This window comes from Cervus canadensis, chromosome 18 (genome assembly GCF_019320065.1).
Source record: "Cervus canadensis isolate Bull #8, Minnesota chromosome 18, ASM1932006v1, whole genome shotgun sequence".
Lineage (NCBI taxonomy): Eukaryota > Metazoa > Chordata > Mammalia > Artiodactyla > Cervidae > Cervus > Cervus canadensis.
In genome coordinates, this window is record NC_057403.1 from 50,123,801 (window position 1) to 50,143,298 (window position 19,498).

Consider the following 19,498-nt stretch of genomic DNA (forward strand, 5'->3'; position numbering starts at 1 on the left):
ATCATAAATCTGCTCTTGGATCAATCAGTCATGACCAGTTGGGTCGTGACCAGAATCCCATCGTACAAAATGGCTGCTGGGAGTCTACTGATACAGACTCTGTTAGGGGCATTCCTAGAAAAGGCAAAATGTTTACTAGCCAGGTACTCATCCAAGAGGTGCCTTCTACATTCTGTAGACCAGCGCATAGGAAAACATTATGATGTCCTTGTAAATAAGATGGAGAAACATAAACTGAATCCTGGGGAATTCGGTGCAATTGTAAGTGTTTGAACAACCAAATGCAAAGAAGGTTCACTGATGTTACCCTGCAGGCAGGTCATTAGTGATGAGCTGGAAGGCTCTGCTCAACCTGCCCTGATTTTGGCATTTCTCTCAGTGATTCAGATGAGCTCTCACTAGAATGCAAGTGCCCACATGAACAGAGGCTATGGCCCTGGCTTCCTTGGTGCTATCAGGCCACATTAAGAAAGTGATAGTCGTTTGTCATTTTCTGACTACCCTCAGCTCCCCTTCCAGAGTATATTATCCTCCAGTCTTAAAGCAACTGCCATTAGAGCTCTCCTGGGAATAAGTAATGCCAAGATAGGGAAATGGCTGGAGTTCACTAGTCTCCCCTACCCCTACTCCCAACCTTTTCTCTATTCTCTTTTCCTGGGACACCATTTACTGAACATTAGGCTTTTGGATTTCATCTGTTCTTTCACATTTCTCTCTTTTCATCCTATGCTGTAGGAGATTTCCTCCCTTTTATATTGCAATTTGTGAACATTTTATTTCTGTTATCACATTTTAAATCTCTAATTGCTTCTCTAATTATTCTTTTTAAAATCTTATGTTTTTATAAAAATCTTTCTTAACTCTCTTGAGTCAGCTTTTATTCTATTCCCTGATTATTTTTTTTCCCACCAGAATTTGTTTTTCACATTTATATATCTTGATCTTTCCCTCTCTAGCTGCTGGATCTGCCGTTATTTTGGTGATCTTTGCTTACCTGCTCATATTTAAGAAAGAAGGTCCACGTAAGTGGGGTGACATCTCTCCACTGATAATTCTGACTGGGTGCTCTGGACATGAGGTGGGAGAGTTGAGTGGAAGGTCCTTTTTAGGCTGAGCTTGCCTGATGGCCAGAATGAGAACTTTACTGTGAGACATAAAGCTGATGACTGAAATCCGTAGATCTCCAGTGTGGAGAACTGTCTAATCTGTTTAGAGAAGAGCTGTCTGGGGCTTGTTTACTTTTGCTTGAGGGTAAAGGCCAGTTGCCTGTACTTACTACATGTGAGGGAGGGACGGGAGGGTGGAAGTGGATGGTGGAGAAAAGCAGGTGGGTACAGTTGATCCACCTTCAGAGCTTGCCGGGTTCCCTGGGCTGACTGGCAGCCATTCTCTGCAACCCTCATAGCTTGTCCTGGGCTGGCCGTCTAAGGCATCCTTTACCTGTAAGCCCTCTTCTGTCAACTTTCTGGCTTCCAGATATATGCCAGCTGTCTCATCCCCAAGTGATACCTCCTTACTCTGTTCTCCATTAGATACGAGTTTATTCCTTTGTGTACTTCTGTTCCTTTTGTACAAAAAGCCAAGGCACAGAGAGCATGTCTGGTTCATTAATAAAAAACAACAATACACATTTACTGTTTGTTATCCTGCAAGTAATATTTCTAGCAAGAGAACTGTAAATTAATGTAATGGTCCATTAAAATAAGCAAATAATTTTTTATAAGTTAAAAAAGTATACAAGTAATATATAAAAACATGCTTCTTATAGAAATGCAAATACAGAAACATGTGGATTATAAAGAGAATTTGACTTTTCCCTTATTTTTTTCCCCAACACAGTTCTGCTCTTTCCCCGGGAAGCAGCTGCTGTTAGTTACTGGCTATGTATCCTTGACTATTGCTAATGTATTTGTATATCTGTATGTGTCTGGTTATCAGGCTGTTTGTACTTTTTATTTAGATAGGATCAAGTTTCATATGTTGTTTTGTGAATATTGACTCGGCCATATGTCTTGGCTAGCTTTTCATGGTAGATGTACAGCAATCATTATTTCCTCTACTGGTTGCCATTTAAGGAGTCTGCAGTTTTGTTTTTTTTCCAAAAGGCAAAATCTATTACTTTCCTGTTTCTTTGACCCTTAGCATGCTTTCCACTCACACTGTCATAACTGTAAAGAATCCCAGTGAATTAAACTGAAAAAAAATGTGACTGGATGAAATATAGCAAATTGAACAGATCATAACATGTGATAATATTTAGAGGTACAGTGCTAAAACTTCTTTATTAAAATTCATATTATCCTACCTCAGGTAGTGAATGGAACAAAATCAAATCACAGTTATTTTGCTCACAGTTAAGAAGGCAAATCAGCTTGAATGTTGTCTCTCAAACGTACTAATAACAAATGTCCAGGCTTAAAATATCCTTACTTTTTTCCTACTGTTCTTTTCCTACTATTCCCTGCCTATTTTTCTGGTTTATTCACCATGTTTTAAGTTCTTGATTTATTCCTTGTTCTTTTTGTTATAGGTCTTGAAATTGGAATCAGTTTAACCTCAAAAAAAATAATCAGTGTTAATTTTCAGATGAATCCTCTTTATAACAGTGTATAAGAATATCTATGACAAAAAATACACACTTTTGACTCTGTGGCAGAATGATACCCCTATACACCCCCATTCCCTCCACTTCCCACTTTCACATTTCTTCATCTGTAGAAATCTGTGCTCACTGGTCGCCTCTTTGTAAGGTTGGATCACAACTCCAGCTTACACTGTGCTTGTAACAAATTCATTGAGCACTAAGCTATGTTAGGCGCTGTTATATGCATTTCATTTTCATTATCTCATTTAATCCTCAAAATAGTCCCACACATTAGATTTAGAGAGGTTAAGGTACTTGTTTAAAAGTCAGACAGTAAGTGGTAGAGCTAAGCTTCAAACCTGGGTCTGCCTAACACCAAAGCTTGAGCTCTGGCCTCTGTGCTGCACATTCACCACTCAGCCAGTGAACCCTCGTGACTGGGTGAGAAGAGAAACCTCGCTGGGAGGGTGGATGATGGCCCCCCCTAAAGGTATTCACATCCTCATCTCTGGAACCTGTAAATGTTATTTTTTATGGTGAAAAAGGACTTTGCAAATGTGATTAAGAACCTCAAGATGGGAAGATTATCTTGGATTATCCAGGTGAGACCTAAACACAGTCACATAGATCATCATGCAAGGGGGGCAGGGGATCTGACTGCACAGAACAATTGGGAAAACAGTGTGATCATGGAAGCAGAGTGCAGTGATCAACCAGAAACCAAGAAATGCCAGCTGCTACCAGAAGCTAGGAAGGGAAGGACTGATTTTCTTTTTTTGGTGGGGGGGAAGGACTGATTTTCTCCTGGAGCCTCTGGAGAAAGCATGGCCCTGCTGACACCTTGGTTTGGCCCAGTGATATCAGTTTCAGACTTCTGGCCTCCAGAACTGTGAGAGAATAAGTTTCTGTTGTTTTAAGCCATTAAGTTTGTGGTGATTTTTTATGGCAATCACAGGTGACTTTGTGACCTCTCCAGGCCAGTTTCCTTATGTAAATGAGAATATTAATGGTAATACTTAGAATTTAAAAAATGTACAGTGCTAGCTTTTCCTTGCACAAGGTGAATGCTTGACAGAACTATTACCGCTTTTAGGATCTGATAGGAAGACGTTTGCAGGGCTTTGAGAACACACAAGGAGGAGGGGCAGTTAACCCAGCCTCTGGTTCATAAACGCACCCAACCATCCAGTAAGGTTAATGAAGAAGTTAAAATTGATTTTAAAAGACAATATATAGCATTTTTTTGGCCAAATGACAGAGTTCACACACAAAAAAATCTCCACCCCTAATTTCTAAGAGTGACTGCAATCATCAGAGAAACCCTTTTCAGGTGATAACTCTTATTACCTGGTAGATGCCCCGGTGACTTTCTTATTTTTCTAGAGGTGATTCTGAATGGTCATTCCAGGACACATTAATTAATGGACCATAAAAATAAACACTGCAACTGGAGACTGGAAGTGTAAATTCAGTTGCCTATCAGGAATGTAATCTGTGACCATGACACTTTGTCCATAGGAATGAACAGAGGGAGGGCTGGGCTGGTCTAGGGACTTGGTTCCCAGGCTTGTAAGGATTATTTCTCTCTGAGGGCTGGACAGGAGCTGGGCCAGAGAGTTTGCCTTTGAGCTGTTCCCATTTGTTCATCCAGCTCCCGGAGAGACGTCATTGCCTTCATTATGGGTTGCTCTGGGCTAGTGATGGAGGAGTTAGCAGGGTGGCCTGGAGTGGCTCTCTGCAGGCTGGTGCCAGCTGACACATGCCACTTAGGTTTCCAAGGAGCCAAGCTGTCCCCACTCACGCATGGCTGATGCACTTGTGGCTAAATGCGGTGCCGCTAGGGCCCCAGGCCAGATTCAGGGCAGGAAATAGAATGCCACCTCCATCACCAGGGAAACAATGGTCTGCGTGCATGATTTAAACCGGGGCCAACAAGAAAGCTCAAAGGCACAGTCAGCAGAGGAAGGGAGACAAGAGAATGGCTTGCATGGATTTTGTCTTGGGTTATGACTGTTGACAAGCCACTTAACTGCCCCCATGTTTAGGTTTATCTGCATGTAAGATGGAGGGAACAATACGCATCTCACAGGGGACTTATGAAAACAACATTTCTGATAGACCACTCGGAATCCATGGATGGAAGGTGGTATGTAAGTGCAGATGGTAAACTTATTGTGTGTGTATGTTTTCAGCAGGTGCTTTAAGGGCATGCAGACCCTCTAGAAAACACATTTAGAGTCTGACTGAAAACAAACAATAGTAAAAACTAACAATCTTAAGTGCATGGATTTGTCTTTGGTTTTGTGCAGCTATCGGGGAATTACATGTGTAATTCAGACTTCAAATCTATTTTATTTTCAAACATTGCTGTGATTAGTCGTACTTAAGGCTCAAATCATTTGAGGATGCTGTACTTGATTGTTTGCAGATGTTTGCCAACTTTGTTCTAAAAAAATTCCCAAATTAATTCTACTGTATAGTTTAATGAGTTGCATGTGTAGTCTGGAATGTTTGTTTCCAAATTGGAAGGGGGCAAAAATCTTTTTAAAAAACAAAGTACAAAGAGGAAGCCTTTCTCTATCCCTGAGGGTTTACTGTTTCTGAGGAGTCCTGAGTCTGTTACATATACATTTGTTTTGTTCATTTAAGGTTAAGCAATCGACCTCTGACCTCCCTATAAGGTTATTAAATGTTGTTTTCTGTCAGCTGGGTTCCTGGGGGAGTCTGTTCTTGGTGAATTAACCTCTCTCTTGTGCATACTGTTGTCTAGAATAATTCCTGTGGGTCCAGATGAATCATGACTATTACAGAAAAAAATAACACAAATAATACACTTAAAAGTTAGATAATTATATAAATGAAATATAAAAAAGAAAGATTGTTTGCAATTCTCTGATACAGAATTAACCATGTTGGCATATATGTATATTTTAAACAAAAATGGGATTCTAATGTCTGTACTTGGCTGTTTTGTAACCTGCTTTTGGGGTGAAACCTTCCCCTATTGGATCTGGGAGGAACACCATAGATCCTCAGAGTGTCTGGCCCACAGTGAGGAGGGGTCCTACTTTGGTTGCAGGCATGGCGGTGGGGGTCCGGGGTGGAATGAGGGCCTCAGAGCATCAGTCAGCATTTATGAAAGAAGTTTCAAAGACTTGTTCTCTCAGATGTCACTCCACTTCCTTAGCGCTAATGTGTTTTGGCAACAGCACACATCCCGGAACTGGTAAACACTTACTGATTTTAGTTTCTGTGTGGACGATGATCCTGTGCCCTCCCGATCCATTTACATTCCATCAGATCCACTGGTTCCCTCTTCCTCCCTTTTTTTCCATACTAACAGAACTTGATCAGGCATGCAGCACAATGCACAAATCTTATAGCCTTTTGAATTGAATACTGCAGACCTATATGCACATATACATGAACCAGTGTAACCACCACCCAGGATATAAAACATCTCCAACATCCCAGAAGTGGCTCTGTGTCCCCTCTGAGTCAGTCCCTCCTACCTCTAGGTAATCATTCTGCCCAGTCTTAGACACTAATTTTACCATGTTATTTCCCACCTAAAAACATTCCACAGGATTACTGTCCTTTTATCTTGCTCCTTTGGGTCTAAATGTCTCTGCTTGACTTTCCAGGTCCACTTTCTTAAGAGTCCTGCCTGCTGAATCATCTGGGCCTCCATTGACACCTCGTGGCCCAAGGCCAGTATGTGCCCTGTCACTCCCATCTGCCAGACTCGCTCTGGAGCTTTGTTCCCTTCGTGCCCTCACCGTTCCCTGGCCTGCCTGAATCTCACCCATCCTTCAAGGCTCTGCTCAAGTCCTGCTTCCACCAAGAAGTCCTTTCACTTTGCTAAAATTTGTTTCCAATTTCTTTACCTCCCACTTACACTCTGAATTGGTTGACATCAAGTAACCAAGTTTCTGCAGAGACTTTGGGCCAAGGAAGGCAGGCCACGCTGCCATCCCTGCTTACAACTCCCAGTACCCTTTCAACAGGCAGCAGCACAGAGTTTTCCAAACCTCCCTTCTTCTCTCACACATTCTCTTGCATCAGGGGGCTGCCTCATTTCTGCTGCTCCCCAACCCCAAACCCTGCTCCCGGTCTGTCTAGCCCCCTCTCTCCTTCCCCTTCTTGGTGCTTTGCTACCCACCTCACCAAATTCTCTCCTCCAGACTCAGATTCTACCCATTCTTTAGATTTGACAGGAAAATTCCTGAGACCAAGCTCTCCTCAGAGGGTTGGGATAGATTGAGGGCTGAGAATTTGAGCAGATGAAGATGGGCTTTTTTTTTTATCAGATATGGGAGGCCTGGAAATGCTGGTACATCACATGATTTTGCCCTATCCCACCCACATCCTTCACACCCAGCAGTTAGCGGCTGTCCCATCTTCTCTGTTGTTCCAGTGTGTTAACCTTGCTCCCACCCAGACTTTCTGAGTTTCCCATGGCACAGCAGAGATCTGAGCTCACAGGTATCAGCACAATAAAGGGTTTAAATAAAATATTGCTGTTAAAGTGCTTAGCACAATGTCTGCCATGGTCAGGCTTGGGGCTAATATAAAAAGCCTGCAACTCTTTCTCTGATTCCTGTCAAGCCAGGTGTGTTAGGGGTCTCAGAGTGAGTGTGTGTGTGTGTGTGTGTGTGTGGCCAGAAACCCTATCTACTATAGTGAACACAGGCCCTGGGGCCATGGCCAGCTCTGCACTGACTCTCCCTGGGACCCTCAGTCTCTTCTTGAGGAAAATAAGAATCATAGTCCATGCAACTTAGATGAGTGTAAGTGTGAGCACATGTCAAAGCACTTTGCAGGTGGGGACACCTTACCAGTATGAGCCGACAGGCAGTACAAAATGTTGGCATGAAACTTACTGGCCTAGCTCCAACTTGCAAATATAATTGTGTTTTTAAAGTGGCGGTTGGAAAATGCAGCACCCCCCCCAAAGAAAATTGGGTTCTAGACAAGATGTTTCAATTAGACTCCTTCAGCTGTAAGCAGACTCGGGAGTTTGGCTGCCTGCATTGATATACAGGGTCTTACACAGACTTACAACAAAAGTCTGTCTAGTCCAAGATATGGTTTTTCCAGTAGTCGTGTACGGATGTGAGAGTTGGACTATAACGAAAGCTGAGCGCCGAAGAATTGATGCTTTTGAACTGTGGTGTTGGAGAAGACTCGAGAGTCCATTCGACTGCAAGGAGATCCAACCAGTCCATCCTAAAGGAAACTGGTCCTGAATATTCATTGGAAGGACTGATGCTGAAGCTGAGACTCCAATACTTTGGCCACCTGATGCGAAGAACTGACTCACTTGAAAAGACCCTGATACTGGGAAAGATTGAAGGTGGGAGGAGAAGGGGACGACAGAGGATGAGATGGTTGGATTGCATCACCGACTCGATGGACATGAGTTTGAGTAAGCTCCAGGAGTTGGTGATGGACATGGAAGCCTGGCATGCTACAGTCCATAGGGTCACAAAGAGTCAGACATGACTGAGCAACTGAACTGAACTGAACACTAACTTTGGAAAGTGACTTTGTCATCCCAAGCCTCAGTTTACTCACCTGTGAAATGGGGATATAGTTTCTTTCTCTTAGAATTGTTGTAGGGGCCAAAGTAATTTATGTGACAATATAGCACAGTGCCTGACACATAGGAATGCTTGATAAATAATAGTGCTTTTATTATTTCCTAGTAAGTGTTGCTCTGGACATGTTGAATGAATGAATAGCTGCTAGTGTGGATTTGATTTATGAGGGTCCTTTCTGTTCTTCTCTGATATTTTCAGGCTGCTTCCATCTGACCGTGCTTGGCTGGGAACAATTTTGACTAGCCATGTGAGAAAGGAATTGACAAAATGAAAAGCTTCAACCAGAGGTAGAAATGCTGCCTACAGAAGACAGTGAGATCCTGGAAGCAAACCCACCAGCCACCTGAGAGCTAGCAAGGAGGGTCCCTGAGGCCCAGGCCTGTCACAAAGCTGTCATTTCCCTCTCTGCTTCTTCAGAGAGCCCAACTTGCCTCTGGTTTCATTCCTAAGTGCAATTCCTGGACTCATCCTGGCAGGACTTTTGGTATCTTTCTGGGTAGCCAGATGAGATAAGCAGTAGACGATTTTCTACAAAAGAATAAGTAACCATTGTAATATCTAGGGGCCCCTACCCTGTGCCCACTCCCTGCACCCCCCGCCCCATCTCCTCAGACAATTGTCAGGGATGAGCCTGTGGGCAGAGGCCAATTTCATGACACACACACCCTTCTCAAATCCAGAAAGCAGGGTGGAGATTTCCATGGTCACTCTGAGGGCAACAGTTTGGTCCAGACTTTACCTTTGACTTACTCAGTGGCCTTTAAAAAGTCCCTTCTCCTCCCCAGATCTCAGACTCTCCATCTACAAAATGATGGGGTTGACCCTTACAGTCTCTGAAGTTCCTCCTGTCTCTGAAGGTGGCAGCGTGGTGTGAGTTATCAACCTCAGTTGCAATTCTGGCTCCACTGTTTTCTGACTGTGTGGCCTTGGGTGAGCCCCATAAGTTCTTTAGGTTGATCCCCCTCTGTAAAATGGGGTGATAAATAGTAATCTACCCTATAGGGTTGTGCATGCCTTCTCAGTCCCTCAGTTGTGTCTGACTCTGCAACCCTGAGGACTGTAGTCTACCAGATTCCTCTGTCCATGGGATTTCCCAGACAAGAATACTGGAGTGGGTTGCCATTTCCTTCTCCAGGAGCTCTTCCAGATCCAGGAATTGGACCCAAGTCTCCGAGTCTCCTGCATTGGCAGGATTCTTTACCACTGAACCACCTGGGAAACCCACACTATAGGGTTGTAGCAAAGTCTAAATAAGACATTTGCAGTTAAAGTACTTAGTACAGAATCTGCCCATGGTCAGGTTCAAGAAAGCAAGCTAAATATCAAAAGCCTGCACCCCCTACTCTGATTCCTGTCAGTCAGGCCAGGTGAGTTGGGCCCTGGAGTGATATATGTGTATATCTGTATGTCTGTCTGCGGATGCATGCCAGGGCATGTGGAGGGTTTGGCCTCTCCCAGAGCACTCTGGGAAAATCTGTCCAAGGAGTCTCCCTGAGGGTAACAGCTGAGTTGGAGCAGGCATCTCATTCAGCAGAAGCCACAGCTCATGGCCTTCTCTTCACTGCAGCATGTCCCAGTCTTTGGGGCTCCAGATATCTTCATTGCTTCTTAAGTAGTTTTACTTGAAGAGGCAATAACTGATCCCTCCCAGCTTGGATGCAAGCCGCTCCCATGAAGAAAAGCAACCTGTTCTATTGCTGTCCAGGGCTTTGCTCTGTCCTGGAGGGCTGCCCGAAGGCAAGGAGCCTTAGCTCTTCTTCTGGCCCCTGCACCCGGGTTCTGGGTTTTGAACTCAGGTCAGCTCTGTCTGAGGACTCAATCCCTTCTTTTTTCTGTTGTTGGACCACACAGTGTTTCTTTCACACTGGACACTCAGCTAAGTGATGCAGGAAGTAGGCCCCCGGGAAGGCAGATACCGCCTAGCAAAGCAGATAACCAAGTGAAGCCTCTGGATGCCTCTGGGGCCCGGGGCAGGCTCAGAGATAAGCGGAAATGCCAGGCTTATCGCTGCAGCCCGAGTTCTAGAGAAGCCATCCTGGCCAGCCCACCTCGTTCCCTGGGCTCCGGGCAGTCGGGCATCTCCAAGCAGAGTAAACAGTGGGCTGGCACGGCCGCAGCAGCAGGACAGGACTGTGCTCACTCCGGCACTTCGCAGTCCCAGCGCCAGAGGCCAGCAGCGGGCATCGAATTACACCCAGATACTTGCGGTAAGCAGGCCGGTCTGCTTTGAAGTAGGAACCCAAATAACAATTATTAGGTTCACAGGACAAAGGGAGCCTCAGTGACAATTGTCGCCCAGATCTGAGTCCTCTTGGACCAAGAAACTCCATCAGCAGAAACTTTTGGTTGATGAGTACAGCCTGGGGGTGGTCAACACAGGCCTTTCCTGACATAGTGGGCAGACAAGGCCAACGGGCAGCTAACCCCGAAGTTGTCCACGTTGAACCCTGCGAGGCTTTCTGAGGTTCTGTTTCATCTCTGGTTTCCTTTCGGGAGTAAGTGCAGCTTCGTGGAGGATGTGTTTGCACTTTCTGGTTGCACATCATGAGTGGTGCATGCGGAGTGGTGGCCTCGGGGGAGGTCAGGTGGCTGGGGGAGCTGATTTAGGTTTGGGAAGACACACCCTGGTCCCCTGCCCCCGCCCCACAATGAGGTGACTGAGTACGCTGCGGTGCTCGTAGGCTGTCCGTCTGAGGTGGGATGGGCGTGGTGAGGGGTGGTGAGTTCCGATCTCTACTGTTTTCATGTCCTTACTGTGTGCCAAGGGCTGGGCTGAGTGTTTTGCTTATCTGAATACTCAAATAGCCCTGAGGCTATTGCGCTGTTATGAGCCCCTTTTACAAATGAGGAACACTGTGTTCACAGAGGTTAAGTAAGTTCCAGCTGGCCCTTAAGGGCACTTAGGTGTACTTACCTACACAAGTAGGTAGTACACCTTTCCTCAAGATATGTGGCCTCCATCTCACAGAAAATTGTCTTATTTGATTTTATTAGAACAAGACCCTTCCCTGCCTTGTGCTGCCACAGTTGTTATACGTCCACAAACGTGCAAATTCTACCACATGTTGGCCTCCCCAAGATGTTGTACCTGTGAGCTCTGCAAAACCTACTTTCCATCCTGCTTCCCAGCAGCAAACACAATGAAGTCTTTGAGCAGTTCTTTCTGGTATTTGCCTCCAATTCTTTCCTCATCAATTTTGTTCATTATTTATGGATTTCCTTTTAAGAGAAATGAAGATTTAGCTCTCTCCATTTTCCCTTTGCAACTCTCATAATATTATATATCACTGCTTTAACTTAATGCAATATTTACTTTATTATGGCATAATATATATATATGTATATAATGAACATTATAATGTGTGTGCTGTGCTTAGCAGCTGTCTGACTCTTTGTGACCCCATGGACTGTAGCCCGCCAGGCTCCTCTGTCCATGGGGATTCTCCAGGCAAGAATACTGGATTGGGTTGTCATGCTCTCTCTAGGGGATCTTCCCAACCCAGGAGTTGAACCCAGGTCTCCCACATTGCAGGCAGATTCTTTACCATCTGAGCCACCAGGAAAACCCAAGAATACTGGAGAGAATTGCCATTCTCTTCTCCAGGGGATCTTCCCAACCCAGGAATCCAACAGGGGTCTCCTGCATTGTAGGAGGATTCTTTACCAGCTGAGCTACCAGGGAAGCCCAAAAGTCTGATGCTCTACCAACTGAACTATCCAGGCTCTTATATAAATATTATTCATTGAAAATTCAATCATGTGCTTAGAAATTTTTTTTTTAATTTTTTAGTTGGAAGATATTGCTTTACAATGCTGTGTTGCTTTTTGCTGTACAACCGTGCAAATCAGTCATAATTATATATATAATCCTTCTCTCTTTAGCCTCCCTCCCCTGCTCCCATCCCACCCCTCTAGGTCATCACAGAACTCCATGCCAGTCTCCCTGTAATCGTGTATTTTGATTTCATTCTTTCCTGGTCTCTGATTTTCTTGGAGACTCTGATTCCTTTTGTTCCCCTTTTGCCCCGTGGCCGGCATCATACTGATGGCTAACATCTGAGCGCTCACTGTGTGCCAAACTTTATTCCAGGCGCCTCGCAAGCATTCTCAAGTGACCCTCCTGACAACTCCATGAAGCATGTGCATTGTTATTATGTTACACTCCAGGAAATACAGACTGAGAGAGGTTAAATAAACTGGCCCACGATTCTGCCTAATAACGGGCAGAGGCAGGAGTTAAATCCTGGTCATCTGACCCTAGCCCCATACTCTTAACATTTTACATGTCTTTAACTCTGTTATATTTCATAATGCCTGTAGGATTTCTTTGATAAATTCCTTTCCTCTTTCTTTCCTTTCTCCACCTGAACTCCAGCTAATTAGATGTAGGATGAGCTTAATACACTGTCTCTCTTTTTTCTCCTAATGTACACATCTTCAACTTCCAGTTCTGTTTTCTGGAATATTATCTTATTCCAGATAAGATAATATCTTCTTATCCTTGTATTGGATTTTTAAATGTTAACATTCATATTTGTAATTCCCAAGGCCTCTCTTTTATTCCATGCTTGTTCTTTTTCCATGATACCCTCTTCTTTTTTAATGGATGGAAGAGTCTTTCACACTTTTCTGTGGTTACTAATGAGAGCCTTTTTTGAAACTTTCTTCTGTTTCTTTTTTCCCTGTTTCTGCCACGATTATATTTCTGTTTATTTGTTTTGGGGCGCCCCTTTTTATCTTGGGAGCTTTCTTTGAATACCTAGTGATCCTTTCTTTCTGTGCACATTTCAGAATAAGGCGCAGAAACCTGGGTGGTGGGTTGAGGCTTGTTGATCGCTTGGCTTTGTTGAGGATCAGATGATCCCCAGAGCATAGTACTGTTATATTGTGGACTGCTGCATCCCCAGAAACGGATCTGTGATCTGCAGGGAAGGTAGGGCAGGAGGAGAATCACAGCTTTGAATGGACTCCTCAGCCTTGAGTTTCTGCTCCTCTCTTCCTCCAACTGGGATCTCAGGGTCCACAAGCTTCTCTAAAGTTCTTCAGGAAAAGCTGGCTATCACCATAAAGACATTGGAAGACTCTTGGGGTTCAGTGCACACTGGCCACAGCCTCCGGCAAACAGAGGTCTACATGTGCTTTTCTGGGAGTGGATCAGCTGCCAGTCCTCACCCAGGAGAGATGAGGTGTCACTGCACTTGCTACTCTGTAACTATCCAGCTTGGCTGCCTCTTCTCTGGCCTGCGTTCTCTTGACTTGGTGGGTGAAATGCCTCCCCGCGTCCTCTGGGCAGGCACCATGGCCCCAAAAGAATTGCCCGTGGCTCTTGCTGTGCCCTCTAACTCAGGCAGCTGGAGAGAAGCCATGCACCAGCCCTCAGAAAACCGATGTGCTCATAAACTCATTTCTCCTGGAGGCTGAGAAATGAAAGGGCTTCACAGTTGGTCCTGTTCATCAAGGAGGCCTAAGAACTTGTCCTGTTGGCATATTCTGAGCTTTCTCCCAGAGGGTCCTAGAGTTTACTTCTGGGAATTGTCAGGGCTTCCTGCCCTCTGCTCATTTGATTGTTCTGGGAAACCCCAGCAGCAGCCTCCTCCTTCCACATTCTCCCGGGGATCAGCCCAGCTCCCTGCTCCTATTGGAGCCTCCTTAGCTCATTCCTTCTATATAGTTGCCTTGAATACCTACATCCCAGGCACATTGGTGCACTGGGGATCATGGCAAGCCAAAGGGGTGCTGTTCTGGGCTCAGGGGCCTTCAAAGTAGTTCTGGAACAGTAAACCCACTGACTTGCAATTACTTGTCACTTAAGGGAGACCAGGGGCAAATCCTTTTGCAATTTGAATAATTAACTTTTGATATAAATAGGTGTCTGGGACACTTACTTGTGACCATTGTGTTCACCTAGACTTTCAAAATATCTTTCCAGATTTTATTAACCCAGGACTTGCCTGGAAGCAGGCTGCTCTGAGATCTCTTGAGCAGCGGTCATAGTGAAGCAGCCTGTGCCAAGCATTGGTAGGAACGGTCTCCCAGAGACAGCATCTGTCTCTTTAGACTGTGGGGACTTCCTTTCACAAAGATTAGCAGGACCTACTGAAGGACACTGTGCTGAGTGTTAGACTTCCAGAGCTTTCTCTCGGCGGACATTTCCCAAGATTGGATCCAGGGAACCGCAGTTCCACAGGGAAGTGTTCAGCAGGAAGTGCGGGGAAGGAGTGAGTCCCTGGTCGGATGCTGATTTCTTCCTGTGGCAGATGAGTGCTGCTGAGGTACACAGTGAATCCCCAGCAGTGTGCCCAGGGTGCCCCAAATTTCTTTTTCCAAGGAGAGTTTATCTGTGTGTTTTAAATCACAGTACATGTAGCAGACCAGTGCTCTTTGGAGCATGCTCTGGGCCCTTCCACCAATGACACCTGGTCTGTGCTTCCAGAAACGGGTCTGGATTTCTATATGGGCTGCTAAGGGCAGTTGTCCTGACAGAGGGGGGTGGCGAGGGGTTTGTGGTCAGGCTGCACACTGCGTTTACCACTCACCTGTAGCTTCAGACAGCAAGATGATCCCAAGGCACTTTTAGATGTCAGAGTTCCAGGTCGAATTTATTCTCATAGTTCCTTTCATTCAGAAGGAGGGAGGTTAAGGGGATGCTAACACTCACCTCCCTGGTGCCGGCCTTCACCAGAGACACGCTGTCCTCAGGAGGTTGTACGCCCGGGGCCACCTTGGACAGAGTCCCTCTCTGGCCCTGCTTTCTCTCTACGAGGACCTGGAGGCAAGTGGGGCTGGTGGACTGCTCCACGGCAGCCTCAGGCACTATGGTGCCCCCTTGCACCCCACCTTAGTGTCAGCTTGAGCGTGTCCTTTTACCTGCTGTATTGTTGATGTTTCTGTGAATGTTCCATTTTAACCAAGGGTTTCTGATGCTAAAACATTTGGAAACCACAGGAAACACGGGTCCCCTTGCTCTCTAAGGCCCTACTGTGTCAGCTTCAGTTTTTCAGTTTACAGACTGAATGCCTGATGCCTGTGTAGTCATCCTTGGGGGAGAAAGGGGTGGCTGGCAAATTGTCCCCAGAGGGCTCTGCAAGGAACATGGCCTGCAGGATGACGCTTGGGGAGTAACCTAGGCCCTTGCTAGTCCCTCACTTCTATTTTTAGGTACAAGTGATTAGTGACTGGGGGCCCCATGTTGGGGTGGAGGGGAACGTGTACACTCACCTCTACAGCAGCCTAAACACCTTTGAAGTATCAGCAAAGCAGGGGCAACAAAATTTTGTTTTTAATTTGCAAAAGAATCAAATTTTTCCATCATGACAAAAATCAGAACTCTGTTAAATGGCCTCACATTTATTCCTGTTTTGGTCTTGCTTCTTATTGTGAATTGGGTGTGTATGTGGTTTGGGTGGGAGCCATGTACTCCTCAGTGCTTTGGGTCTCTTAAGCCCTTACTCTGCCCTGGTGTTCCTGAGGCCCCCTTGTAGAGTCCGGCTTTCAGGACGTTACCTAAAGGATTCCTTTTCTTCTAACCTTTAGTTTCAGCTACATGAACGCCTGCCTGTCCTGGGCAGATTCTTAAAATATTTGCCCATCAGCAGCCTCTCAGAGAGGAATGTTAAATGATGTCAAAGGGGCCCCGAGGAGAAGGGCCTGGGCCAGGCCCAGCCTGTCACTCATGGCCACGGCAGAGTGGGAGATAAGCAAGGCAACGGCTCGCGGAGAGCCTGGTCCTCTGGACTCCCTGAAAACCCCAGGCAGTCCCTAGCTAGGGAACAATGAACTTCCAGACGCCACTGCCCAAGTGAAAGCCAGAGGTCTGTGGCTCTTCCGAATCTTCACCCTTGGAGAGTCTTCATCAGGATGTCAGGAGCCCCTAAGGAGAGTTTGGGGCCCCAGGGGCTGCCGGGGCTGGGCAAGGCCTGCTTAACCAGCATGGACAAAAAGCTCAACTTGCTGAATGAGAAGGTTGACAAACTGTTACATTTCCAAGAAGACGTCACGGAGAAACTGCAGTGCGTGTACCAAGGCATGGGCCACCTGGAGCAAGGCCTGCACCGGCTAGAGGCCTCCCGCGGTCTGGGCCCGGCTGGGGCCGACCGCTCTCCACCGTCTGACGCTCAGGCTGGGTGGCCGGAGGTTCTGGAGCTGGTGCGGGCCGGCAGGCAGGATGCTGCCCAGCAGGGCGCCAGGCTTGAAGCCCTCTTCCGGATGGTGATGGCCGTGGACAAGGCCATAGCTTTGGTGGGGGCCGTGCTCCAAAACTCGAAGGTGGTGGACTTCATCATGCAAGGGAGTGTCCCCTGGAGGAAGGGAAGCCTGGCCGACGTCCCGGAGGAGGTTGGTTCCTGCTTCTGTGCCCCGGTGCCCTTCTGGCTGGAAGGGAGGCTTGGGGCCCTGGTGGGTTACCCAGACAGGAAGCTAGTCTTCGGAGAGCGGGAGGGCTGTTGTCTTCTCTAGTGTCTCCTGCATGACCTGTTGATGGGAAAAAGGAGAGGTAGAAGCTTAAAGGCCATCAGTGGATTTCCAGACAGGGCAGGACAGTTGGGTTTCTCCCTTGTGCCCTGGTGAAGACTGTGGGGCCCTGGGCAGTGCGGGGCACCTAGAAGTGGGGGGCAAATAAGCCACTAGGGAGAGGAGGGCAGTTACACTTCTCTGACATCCCAGGGACTTCTCTCCTTACACCTGGGGTGGGAGAGAGATGGGGAGCACTCAGTTTACCCTGACAGAGCCCCCCCTTCAGAAACCCAGACCCCCCCTTCCTGTCCCCAACCTTGTGCTCTGTCCCCGAGTGGGCGGAGCATGCAGCTGCCTGTGGGGAGATGAGTGTTGACAGTGACCCATGGGGGACACAGGCTGGAGCCAGAGCCTGGGGGTGGAGTGTGGCATTTCTGGGAGCGGCTGTTCCCAAGGGTTGCATAATCAGATCCACTGGCTAAAGGACGCTTGGCTGGGGTGCGGGGTGTTTGTATGTGCATGTGTGTGAGGTGTGTAGAGGCAACACTCTGTTTGGGAACAGCTAAGGGTCAGCCACCTAGCAACTCGCAGATGTTGGCCTGGAGCTACCCTTTCAGATCTTTGCAGCCTTCCCCCTCATGGAATCTGAGCTTGACTCTGTGTCAGTGACTGAGGCTTTCCGGAGCAAGGCTGCAGGACTTTCCTTCCTTCCCGCCCCCAGCCAGGCCACCTCCAGCCAGGCCAGAATTTGCTTTGCAGACCCCTTTCCCTCCCGCCCTGCAGCTTCTCCACAGCTGACCCCTCCCGCCCCAGCTCTCTGTTTTCTGCACCTCCCCTTAGAGTCAAGCCCGTAGCAAAGATATGACCTTTTGCTCTTGACTATGATAACCAACCTCAGCTTTAAAAAAGAAAATAAATCTAATTTATGCAATGGCAAAAATCATTCTCCCTCCTACTCATCCCCCCGTCCCCAGGACAACCCTCCTCACCCAACTATCATAGGAGCCTATTTCCTGTGAAACCTTCCTGACAGAGACTGTTAATCTATAAGCACATTGGTATACACACCACCCTCTTTGTTTAGTTTTAACTAAAATATTATTCACATTGTACTGGGCTTGATTATTTTTAAGCTTTTTGGGGCATTATTTTGGGCATTGTTTCATATTTATAACTAGAAAACGTTCTTGTTCTTGTTTTTTAAGTTGCAGAGAGTTCTGTTTTTAAGAATGTGTCTTAATTTGTTAATCAGTCCCATATCATTGTATACATTATTTCTCATTTTTAGCTTTTATAAATAATGATGCAGTGACTATCCATGGAATTGTGAGTTTATCTATATGACACACTCCTAGAAGTGACAATGCTAAGCCAAAGGGTAAATTTATACAATAAATAATGCCAAACCAACCTTCCAAGAAGTTATGCTAATTAAGTAACATGGGAATGCTTGTTGCATTCCTATTTTTGCTAACAAAGCATATTATCCAGTTTTTCATTCATTGTCTGTCTGGCGAATGAAAACATCTGTTTCTTTAAACATGTGTTTCTCTAAAAATTTTTTTTAATGTAAAAAATGTCAAATGAATAAAAATAGGTTAGTATAATGAACCCTGTCAGCCCACAACTAGAGGCTGTTTCCCACCCACTTCCCTCTTTCCAGATTATTTTAAGGAAAATCTGAGACATTGGATCGTTTCTTCCATAAGCAACTCAGCTAATATATCTAAAACATAAGGGGTCTTTTAAAAAATGTTAGCATGATACCCTTCATATCTAAAAGGTAAACAGTAACTTGATATTACCAACCAGTGTTCAAATGTCCCTGATCAACTAATGTTTTATTTGTTAACTTTTAAAATTTGTTTCTTTGAGTTAAAATCCAAATAAGGCAATTGGTTACATGTTTTTAAGGTTACTTTTTTTTTAATTCATAAATTTTCCCTCTTTTCCATTTTCTTTTTTTTGTCTTTTTCTTGATTTTTAAGAATTCTTCATACATAAGTGAAGTTAGCTGTCTCACGTGTTGCAGATATTTAGGCATTTCTGCATAAGGCAAAGCCATGGAACTTTCTATTTTCTTGCCATAGTTCTTGCCTGTGATTGATCTGGAACATGACTGATCTCTCTTCTGGTCTTTGTATTTAATATACATGTCAGTAGCTCTCTACAGGGCTAGATCTAATCTCCCAGTTAGGCGGTCATCTCCTTACCCCCATGAGAAACCTCTGCTTCCTTCTGTGTGCTGGCAGGGCTTTCTCACAGACGGTGTCAGAAAATGGGCCGTTAATAGCTGAGACTGAGCCCCAGCTTTTAAACACACTGTGGATGCTGAAAACAGTGCATTGTGGAGACTTTCTGGAGACCCTCTTGTATTTCCTAGGAGAGTATGGGCATTGCAATTTGTGGAATTGAATGCAGTCCTAGCACTGGCTGCCAGGACTTCATGAAGCTTCTCCTCAGGTCTGGATTGCTCAGTGACACTTCATTTGGTTGTAGCAATGGATCAGATTATTACTGGAAGCTGCATGCTCTCTCATGGACGGAGTCAGGCTCAGCCAGGGTGCACAGAATCACAGTCAAACTGCTCAGATGCCTAGGTGTTTGGGGTTTATCCTCCTTCTTCTGAATACATCAAAACCAGGCCAAGACCAAAAGATTGAGCCTTGAAGTCAAAATTCATCTCTGCCTGTGTGTTTGTGTGTGTGTGTGTGCATGCACCTCCCTTCACCAAACACAGGGGGAGGGAGAGGATAGTCTGAACCCCACAAGGTCTGCCAAAGGACAATCTGTTTGAATCAGTCTGTTTGAATCTTTCTCCACTGGTAGGTGAAGCAGGAGGCAGCCGTGATAATGCTTC

The 19,498-nt window shown here is 45.8% G+C and overlaps 1 protein-coding gene across 5 annotated transcripts in view; it reads left to right on the top strand.

Moving 5' to 3' along the window:
* The first annotated feature begins 3,500 nt into the window (after positions 1–3,500).
* MYLK3 (myosin light chain kinase 3) overlaps positions 3,501–19,498 on the top strand; it is a 58,582-nt gene continuing 42,584 nt past the window's right edge. Inside the window, exon 1 of one of the 5 annotated variants that reach the window (XM_043436769.1) lies at positions 3,501–4,730. In XM_043436769.1, coding sequence (XP_043292704.1) covers positions 4,647–4,730 — 84 coding nt within the window. In that variant the 5' untranslated portion in view covers positions 3,501–4,646. Of the gene's footprint in view, positions 4,735–9,516; positions 9,555–9,676; positions 10,395–15,720; positions 16,522–19,498 lie in introns of those variants that run through there. The other 4 variants (XM_043436770.1, XM_043436771.1, XM_043436768.1 and 1 more) reach the window with 4 other exon arrangements.